The sequence below is a fragment of the Lactuca sativa genome, chromosome 8 (assembly GCF_002870075.4).
Source record: "Lactuca sativa cultivar Salinas chromosome 8, Lsat_Salinas_v11, whole genome shotgun sequence".
NCBI lineage: Eukaryota > Viridiplantae > Streptophyta > Magnoliopsida > Asterales > Asteraceae > Lactuca > Lactuca sativa.
Window position 1 is genome coordinate 248,937,283 of NC_056630.2, and position 11,045 is coordinate 248,948,327.

General features: G+C 33.5%; 1 protein-coding gene across 1 annotated transcript; it reads right to left on the reverse strand.

Moving 5' to 3' along the window:
* Positions 1–9,726: 9,726 nt before the first annotated feature.
* LOC111878134 (uncharacterized) lies at positions 9,727–10,828 on the reverse strand. Its single transcript, XM_023874647.1, has 4 exons — positions 10,683–10,828; positions 10,154–10,592; positions 10,020–10,070; positions 9,727–9,894 (listed from the first exon to the last, which is right to left on the reverse strand). Exons 1-4 carry the CDS (start codon positions 10,826–10,828, stop codon positions 9,727–9,729), a joined length of 804 nt encoding a protein of 267 aa, XP_023730415.1.
* Positions 10,829–11,045: the final 217 nt, after the last annotated feature.

The following is an 11,045-nucleotide window of genomic DNA, read 5'->3' on the forward strand; positions in this document are numbered from 1 at the left end:
ATGTAATTGGGTCACAGGAGGCCCAATAAACATTTATTTTTATCGTTGGGCTCAAAAGTTATGTTAATGGGTCACGAAGGCCCAATAAGCATGATTAGAGACTTTCAAGCCCAAAGATTGGAATATTTACTTGTTTTGGTTATAGTATAACTGTTGGAAAGTTTGATTGACCGATTGTGAATTTCGTATCGGCACGAGGCCGGTTGGTTGTTTATAACGATATTTGGAATTATATGTATATTTATCTTTATTTTTTCATAAGTTGTAGTTAGGTATTTTTTTGACTCAAATATCTTAATAATAAAATAATTGGTTCAAAATATTGGTTTGACCTTTTCAGCCCTTCTTTAAGAAAAATGACAATTTTAGTCCCTTATTTTAAAATTAGACATTTTAGGCCCTTACACCATTTTCTTGACATTTTTGACCCATAGACTTCTTTAAGTGATGTTTTTAGCTCAAAATCTACTCTTTGGCTGTTTCAGCCCTTCCAGTAAAGAGTTTTTCAATTAAAGTCCAAAATTTTCGCAACTTTTACAATTTTGGCCCAAAATCCAAAAACTTTACATTTTTGATCCTTGTTTGGAAAAGATATCATTTTAACCCCTGAATTAGTTTTGTTTACCCTTTTACGCCCTGTTTTGAGAAGTTTACCATTTTAATCCCTTGAAAATCATAGTTTTCGCAATTTTTGGCCCTATGGGCCAAAAAGGCCAAAAATTGGCCCATTAAGCTACAAATTTCATTTCTAGTCCTTTAAAGAGTATATTATTCATAAAAACATTTATTTTTATAGTTTTGACTCTTTTAGTCCTTAAGAAAACCGTGAAAGATAACTTTCAACTCAACTTTTTTTTATTTGACAAATTAAGCCCAAAAATGAGTTTTATGTTGCAATATGTTTATTATCACCTTAGAGGGTAATTTTTCTTGACTTGTTTAGTGTAACATATCTTAGATCATGTTTATCTTCCTCCTATAGCCATAGATCTCGAGATTTCATTCATTTTTGTTACATATTTACCATATAAACACATGAAATCACACATAACATACACATACACATAGATCTACACATTTTACTTGTATTGTCCCCCATAAAACTTATGAAAACCGAAAAGGGAGGGGTATGAACTCACCTTTGTTTGTTGTTTTCGATTTGAAGAAGAAAGGGAAGAGTTTGATGCTATTTTTCGGCCCTAGCAAGCTTTCTTTGGGTTGACATCAAACTTAAGAAGTATCTAAGGAGTAGATCACGAAAATTGTGTGAGTTAGGAAGAAGTTTTGATGAAATAAAGAGACTAGGTTATGGATATATACAATAACTTACCAATGATGATGATCCTTATGGAATAACCTACTTGTATTGCCCTAAATCTCGAAATTTTTTGATGAAGAAGAGGAGATATGATGGTGTTCTTAAGAGAAAACTTAAGTGATTTGTGTGTGGGTGTTCTTTCTTTTGGGCCGAGAATTAAGAAGAAGAAGGGAGAAGAGAGAGAGGTGAAGGGATGGTGCATGGACACATGCGAGGTTTTGCATGGAAATCCCATAGGTAATAAGGAGGTGGCTAATCCTCCTTAATCCTCTAATTTCCTTTTTTTTCTTTCTACTTGGGCTAAGAGATAAGAAGAAGAGAAAAGGATTTGGGCCTATAGTGCTTAAGTCTCATAATGTGAAGCCTAAGTTAATGGTTTTCGGCCCATTGGGCTCCTATGATGGCTTACGGCCCAATTTGTCAAAAAGAATGGGTTTTATGGCCCTTTTGGGCTAATTGGATTTGTTATGGCCCAATAAGGCCCATTAAAGATAACTAGTCCATTCAAGGCTTATGAGGCCCAAAATGTTAGGTTTCATGCAAATGGGTCCAAATTAGGGTCCATTTAAGAGTTCTAAGCCCAAAATAGTCAAATTGGAAACTTATTGGTCCATTAGGCCCAATAAGAAAATCCTAGTCTAAAATGGACTTTAACCGGGATTTTTAGGGTTTCCAACTTTTGTTGACTATTTGAATGTTTGTATATGGTATTTAATGGAATTTTTGTTGTCATTGAACAAACACCATACATGTTTTCAAGTTTTAGCTACAATGTCATTCTTTGTTAAGTGTTTACAACGTATCAGAATTCCTAGTTGTGGCAAATGGGCTCCACACCAAAGCTTGACCCTAATCCTGATTCTGATCCTGAACTCGAACCTCACATGATCATCACCATCCTCAACTACAAATATCACAAATAGCAATGAAAAGGAAGTAAAAAGGGACTCCTCCTCACTGGAATCCTAAGATCTATCAGGTCTGTCATTGATTCGGGTACATGTCCAGTGCTTTCAGTAGTACAGGCCCAATACTACCTTCCACACCTACATGTACCTTCCCCAAGGACATACCTGATATCCCTAATTCACCCAACCACCAATCATGAACCATAAGCACAACATTAACTCAGATCCTAGACTATTCTAAGATTTCTCAATCCTCATCAACCAGAAACTCAAATCAATCATAGCAGGTTACCTTATGCATGCAAGTTATACATAAAGAGAATAACATAAACTATCAAATAAAGCTTCTACTCTAAACCACAACAAGACAAGGAACAGGAATAAGACAGATTCCCTCATTCTAGGACTAAGCAATCCTAAGCATGTACAACTTTGAAAGCATACACTTAGCAAATAATCCATTCAACATCAATTTCCATATATATATATATATATATATATATATATATATATATATATATATATATATATATATATATATAGCATGGCTAAAACATTGGGAACACTTACTTGAGCTCGACCTATTGCGCGCATTGCACTCTTCGCTTTTTCTTACAAATATCTTTCTCAGAAAAATTTGAACTTTTGGTTTCTTTTTGAAATACAAATTTTTACCATTTCCTTAGTTTGAGTTCTGACACACCCAAGAGTGTGCCCGAATCTCTTAAACCAAGGCTCTGATACCAACTTGTAACAACCCAAAATTTTACAAAAAATTTCAACTTTTATAATCATAAATACCAACCACAATTGTTTCTAGAAAATCCCATTACATGACCGTAGTGTTTAAAAAAGATCAGAGTATCAAAAATAAATATGAAAACACTGGAGAATGCACGTCGCGCCCTCAAGCTGGGCCCTTTCCCTTAAAACTAGAAGTACCTGAAACATCCACCAAAACTATAAGCACCCACTTAATGAGTTTCCCAAACATGCAAACATAAAATCAAATAACACCATGCACACTTACATATAAGTTTTCCATGGACTCCCTCTGTGGTCTTCAATGGAATGCCATGAGCTACCCCCATGGTCTTATACCCCCGGGCCATGGGCTCCTCCCATGGTCTTGCCAAATGCCATGGGCTCCTCCCATGGTCTACATATAAGTCCGCATATAGATCAAACAACAAACAATTCCATATTCCAATACAAATCATCACATAACAATTAATGGGCCGACCTTGGTGCCTTCGACCCATGAGTGTATTGAGAAGACTCACCTTGAATACTAAACGATAGCTGACTAGGTCTCGGCTCCGAATATCAGCTCTAGCCAATCCCCTAAACACTCAAGACCCTCCACAAGCTCACACACTCAGAGAATAAGATGATGCATGCTATTAGGGTTTTCTGGACAGAGGACGCTAGTAAGGTGGCCAGCCAAGGGACTTAAGGCCTTTATATATAGTGCAACACCCTAAAAATTAGGGTTTCCTTCCCAGCCGCCAACTCGCCGAGTTGAAGCACATTGACTCGCCGAGTTGATCCATTAATTTCCACGGCCAAAGCCCTCTCAAAATGCCGAGTTGAAGCTTCCAACTAGCCAAGTCTTAAAGGAAAATACAAATAATTTGAAGAATAAGCCCATACCTAAACCAAGCGTTACACTATAGTTGGAATGCTTGCAGACACCAAAGAGGTAACTTTGATTTTTGACACGAGACAATGTTTTGTTTATTGTTTATGTCCTCAAAGATTTCTTTTTTGTGTTCTAGGCACATACGAGAATTCAAGAAATGCACTTTTACTATTTAATACTACTGATAAGCGAACCACACAATTTCTATTAGGGGTGAGCATGGGTCGGGTGGGCTTGGTTTTATGGTAAAACCAAACCAAAATCGCGTATTTCGGTAAAACTAATTGTACTATGTTTGATGGGCATTGGACTTGGCGAGAACTTATGTGAATAAGACAAAAATTACAATTTTTTGTCTCCCCAAAAAAGGTAAAACAAATGTGGGACAAAGACTCGCTCTCAATCTCTCATCTATGCAAAAGACATGGGTGTTCTCATCATTCTTATCATCGAAATGACCTTAGAAAGTTTGTCCAGTCCCGTTCTGTGTAAGATTGCAGTCTGAGGCTGTGTAACAAATAATGGAGAAGTAAATGTATGAATCTTATTGGATTTTGTATCCATTGTGACAGTAAGTAATTGTTATAGGTAGTGAGATTTCATATAATTAGTTTTTTTCGGTTTGTTATATTATGTTTAATTTATTAATTACTCCTTATAATCTTACATTGTACTTTCACTTCGTTTTAATTAGGAATTTGGTCATCATCATATCAAGAAGGTAACTAGACATCCCCACAAAAAATTATTCAAGTATGGTTGCAAAAGGGAAGTTATGTATTGGATTTGCATGCTGTGTTTACAATGTTTATCTGGCACTTAACACACATCCACGTTAACTTATATGTGTTTACATTTATGTAGCTACATGAAACAAAATGCAGAAGCACCAAGATAAAAAAATGGTCGGATCTCCAATAAGTCAATGGTCGATCAAAACTGATAAAGCAAGTCACCCTATAGCTAGATGTGGTTTATATAAAAATTATATATATATATATATATATATATATATATATATATATATATATATATATATATATATATATATAGTGAGTTTCCTTATCAATGTTATAATTCTTTCTGAAAATGATTTAATATTATAGTGACAGGTAAAGGCAACAAATTTTGATTATAAGCCTTACACATTCATATGTTAGGTTAGGTTAATCGGATTTATGAGTGCATGGGTATTTTGGGAAAACCCAGTTTTTTATAAGTATTTGATTCAGATTAGGAAGTTGTTTGCTTTCTTAACAAGTATTATGTATTGGTTTAGGTTACTGCTTTCATTAATATAAATAAGGTTAATGTTTAGGATGTTTAAGTTAACTTTTTCCAGCAATGAAGTTCACCAAGTAATTTGTCGTTCTTGTTCTTTTCTTCTTATTTTTTCAGTTCTTACCTTGGGAACCAATGTAATATCAGGTGGTACACCTACACTTGGTATCAGAGCCTAGGGCTCGTGAAGACGTAGGGCATACGGTTTAAGATTCAGTTTCAAGAAAAGTGTAACATTTCATTGTAGGGCAGACGCAACGGGAATCAAGTTTGGTTTAAGGGGGTGTGGATTGTTTTTGAGCACGAGTTGAAGCATCTCAACATCAACCCTGATTTTTATAGATCGGGCTTGTTATAAGGTAGAGAGAGACTAACCAGAGACACAAAATAAATGAATGGGAAGACGTCAAAGTGGGTGGCTGTGATTCGGTTCGTTTTGCGGATGACGGAAGACGATAAAGGTGGTCATGATCTTGTCTTGTTGTTTGGTGGAAAAGAGCTCTCAAAACAACTTTGATTACGTCGGGGTTGTCAAAAAGGGAATAAAGTGTCGTTGGTTAAAGAAGGAGGTTCGCTTATATTTCAAGTTCCGGTTTCTACTCCAACAAATTATCCGATGTGGGGAATCAAAGTCAAGTTGATTACGGACACACACGACATATGCGAGAAATATGAACCGAGGGCGTTCGGTGGAATAATCTCTCGGAATATGATGGATTAGAAAGGGTATGGCTATCAAGACAAGAAATGCATGGACAAACAACATAGTGTGAACATTATGGGGGTGGAAGTTTAAATAAGATGGCTTTGGATCTGGCCGGGGAGAGGTCGTGAATCTGGGAAAAGTCTAGATGCTAATGAACATATCCAACGGGATGCCACGGTATATGTCACATGTGTTTTCAACAATCAAAAGGATTAAGAGAAGACTTCGGACGTGACCAAGGTGGAGGTCAGGTGTTCGGGAAAAGTCTGGATGGTTCGAGAAGACGGTGATTCAACATTGTTGTGAACGAGGTATGACCAATCTGATTAAGAGGGTGATTGTTGGGTTAATCGGATATATGAGTGCATGGGTATTTTAGGAAAACCCATTTTAATTTAAGCATTTGATTTAGATTAGGAAGTTGTCTGCTTGCTTAACAAGTATTACGTATTGGTTTAGGTTACTGCTTTCATTAGTATAAAAAAGGTTAATGTTTAGGATGTTTAAGTTAACTTTTTACAATAATAAAGTTCACCAAGTAATTCAACGTTCTTGTTCTTTTCTTTTTCTTTGTTCAGTTCATACTTAGGGCATCAAGGTAATATCAGGTGGTATACCTACATGTTAACTGCCAAATTTTGATAGAAAAACATAAAAAATTTAAGGTAATGACCTTTTCCCTTAACAAAGATTAACAAGCATGTCAATATCATTTCTAGAAAAAATTAACCCAAGATGTGGCTAAAACTAAAAGATGACCAACAAACTTTAAAACACTCAAAAGATGATAATTTTCGAAAATTGAACATGACCAAAGTTGGATGCTAAAATGCTATTTTCGGCGTATTTTATAAGTATCTTCCAAAAAGAAAGAGAAACAAACTTTAATAAAATATACAGAAAATAGCACTATAATCTTAGAAAAATCAATTTTTTGTATATTTTCTTGAAAAAGACAAAAACTATAAGAACTTCAGAAAACATGCATAAAATAGAATTGTCCTTTCAGAATATATGATTTATTTTGCATATTTTTCTAAAAAAAACAAAAATTTTAAAAAATAAATTTCATAAGTATGCAATAAATAGCATTGTAATTTCAGATATAAGAGTTTTCTATGAATATGCTAAATTACTAGGACCAAATGTTGGTTAACGGTTGGAGTTGATGTTATGATTAACGAAACAGCTCCTACATGCTATAAGTAAGAAAAATGAGCTAATAATTTCATTTTTAGTAAAGAAAAACTGAATCATTTCATGTTTTACTTTGATCTATTTCCTGTACATAGAGGGTCTTGGGCTATTAAGCTAACACATGTAAATTATTTATATCCCACATAAGCAAAAAAAAATCAATATTATAAATTTATTCTTTTAGAATGGTTTAAATATCTTAAAGAGGAACCATATACAACAAAATAAAATTTTAAAATAGTAGGTAAAAGCTTGGATTTAATATTTGTTGACTACCCTTATTCATTTGATGTGATAAAAGTTGCCAAGCATTATAAGTTACTCCATGTAATTATCTTTCATCTGAATTTAACTTACAAACATCGGGTTTTTTCGATTAAATGTTGATTTTTTTTTAAATTATTCAATTTACTTGATATCTTCTATATTTTCTTTAGCAGAGAGGCTCTCATGTCTTCTCTAAAGCAAAGCATGTGTATGTTTTCAAGGATATTATTTCATCAAAGATGAACCGCAACAAAATGATTCCAAAGTTGACTATCAGAATGTACCTTTGCAGAGTTTCTAGATTCAAAATCATTCCAAAGCCGAATATCAAGAATAAGATGATGTCAATTGAAAATTTCTTTAAAGGCTAACTACCAAAAATAGCAATGTGTTTTCAGTTTCTCTTATAGATTAAAGAGTTTACCCATTTGCAAAGTTGTTTAATGGCTAACTACTAAATATGGCCAACTATATCTTTTTTCTTTGTTAACTTGCTATAAATATCTACAAATTTTATTATTGTTTTTCTTTGGTGATTTACACTAAATAGTAATGAACTATTTTTTTGTTACTTTCTGTAAATAGCAATGAACTTTATTTATTTATTTATTTTCTTTTGTGACATGCACTAAATGACAGAAATACAATGTATTTTTAATTTTTGTTTATTGTAACATCTTACTTTCTTTTCTCCATATTATTGCATTATACTCTGGAAACTCTCAAAAAATAACATTTTTAACTATGGGTGAGAATTTGGACCGAACCAAATCGGACCGGTTATGAAGAATATTGTGGACCGCGGACCGGACCGATGAGTCGTGTCTGTGTCCGTGTCCGGGTTCGGGTTCGTGTCCGGGTTTTCTGGTTCTTGGACCCGTGTGGACCGGTACAACTTTAATTACATAGAGTACAAGACGTTAAAATAAGTTTTTGGGTTTGATAGAACTTGTTAAAACGAATATGTTGTTGGGTTTGATACGATACAACTTGTCAAAATGATTACGTTTCCGTTTCATGCATGACTAATCTACCTTGATGTTATAATATTTTAACTTGCAAAATTAATTTTCGAAACAAAAGCAACTAACATATAAAACAAGTTCACCAAGATCCCTTTCATATGATTTATTTATCAAATATACATAAAATTTAGAATTATAGTCTAAAATAATAGTTAAAAAGCTGAAATATTTCAGTTTTGATAGCTCAACTTTGAAGGATTGTAACTCACTGAATATGATATCAAATTCAACAAAATTATAGTCTAAATTCATCTAAAAACTGTAAACTAAATTCTGGAAAAAATAGCAAGTCAATCCGACTTAAAACAAATGACTTAAGGTTGTTTAAAAAAATTCACAAATCACAAAATTTTAAAAATCTTGCTGAAAAGCTGAAATTTTCAGCTTTGATTGCTCAACATTGAAAGACTGTAACTCACTGAATATAATACTAAAATCAACAAAATTATAGTATTCATCTACAAACTGTAAATTAAACGATGGAAAAGACCGCGTGTCAATCCGACTTAAAACAAATGAGTTATGGTTATTTAAAAATTTTCATAGATTACATTTTTTTTTAAATCGGTTCCAACCGGTTTTAAAACTGGTAAAAACCGAACCGCTTTTGATAGATTCCTAGAACCGAGAACCGGCCCAGGGGTCCAAAAAAAATGGTTCGGTCCGATTCAGTCCACCGGTCCAAATGCTCACCCCTATTTTTAACCAAATACAAAGTATTTTTCAATAGCCAGAATATGTCTAATAAAAGTTCTTATCGTTAATGAGATAAATCATATATGAAACGTAAATTATCGTTTTGTACAACTCACTTAGTTTCACTAACTTTGATTTGTCAAACATAGAAAATGCATTACAAGGACTCAAAGTTGCCATGTATTCAAGCAAATCGGTGCACACTTCACTAAAACGGTCCCCAAATTCTTGAATTTGCATATCCACAACCGTGTTCAAAATATCAACTTCAAAGTGATGTTGATTAGTAACCTTGGTTCTACGGTTTCTTGGAGTAACATAAAATTCGGACATTTCCACAATTTTAATTTTATGTTTATGACAAAAAGAAAATACGTTCTCCAACACTGAAGGAAACCATTATTTCTAAAAGCTTTGAATGTTTTCATCGTCACTTTTACCAAAGAAGCTGCTTCCAAAATATTTTGATCCTTTCTTTTAAGATGTTTTGACAAGGTATTCATGAGACCAAAAATCTCCATCAAGTGTAAATAAAAAACAAAATCAAGAATCTTGAAATACGACCAAATATCGTACGCTTGATTTCGGTTATTTAAACTAGATCCCTCATCTTCAACATATTTAAGAACCTTGATAACCTCTGGAAAGAAATTCTTCAAACTTATTATTGTTTTATAATGTGAGCCCTATCTTGTATCCCCGGCTCGAACAAGAGAAGTCTCCTGATTTAACCCTCTTCCGGTCTCAATTTCACCATTACCAATTTCTTTTTGAACCCTTTCCTTGTAACTATCTCGTATGATATCTTTTCTTTTACAAGAAGCACACACCACATTAACCACCAAATCTAATTGCTAAAAGAAATCATCAGAACCATTATGGTTTTTTGCTATAGCCACAACCACTAATTGAAGTTAGTGTGCAAAACAGTGTATATAATATGCCGAATGATTATCTTTCAATATCAATGCTTTCAAACCATTAAATGCACCTCGATACTACTTGCTCCATCATATCCATGCCCTCTTGCCTATTTCAAAAATAAATTGTATATATAAGAAATAAAATAGATAAAGTTTCAAATACATAAAGAAAGAATTCATAATTTCTTACCTGAGATATACTCAAGTTATTGTTGGTAAATACCGAATCAATGGCTTCTTTTAGAGTTAAAGAAGTTGTATCCGTCACGTGAACAATTACAACAAATCTTTCTTTCACTAATCCAAGGCTATTAACATCTCGCAAAACCATAGCCATTTGTTGCTTTTTGGATACATCACTAGACTCGTCTACTAATATGGTAAACACATCATTACCAATGTCTTCACATATGGATTTTATTATCTCTTTTGAAAAGCATTGAAAAATCTCTTTTTGAATCTTTGGAGACGTCAACTTTTCATTTTTTGGAGCATTTTCTAAAGTAACATTATAAATTCTTTCATTATGGTCCCAAAGGAATGATAATTCTTCAATGAAAAGGCCTTTAGAAATTGATTTATCCGACTCGTCATGACCACGAAATGGTAACACATTCTTCAATAAAAATCTACAAGTATCAATTGTAGCACGTAATCGAATTTTATAGTTACTCGCTTCAACTTCAGTTTGGTTATGAAAAGCTTCACGGATAGATTACTTTTTCTTTACTAGATTTTCATATTTTTGTTTTGCTTTGTTGTGATGACTATCAACTTTACCCTCATGATCTTTCAATGATTTATTTTTACTCCAAGTGTCAAAACCTCCTGTCACAAGTACATCTCTTCCCCCTTGTTTCCCCATGATGTCTCCAAACAAATAACAACATAAACAATAAGCTTTGTTCTCTTTCGTGCTATACTCTAACCAATTAAATTCAACAAACCATTCCTTTACAAAACGTCTGTTCTTACCACCAATTTTTATTGATGGAAAATCATGGCCTTTTGGTTGGGAAGGTCCTTTAATCCAGTATGCTCTCCTTATTTCATCCCTTTGATTTGGATGATATGATGTAATT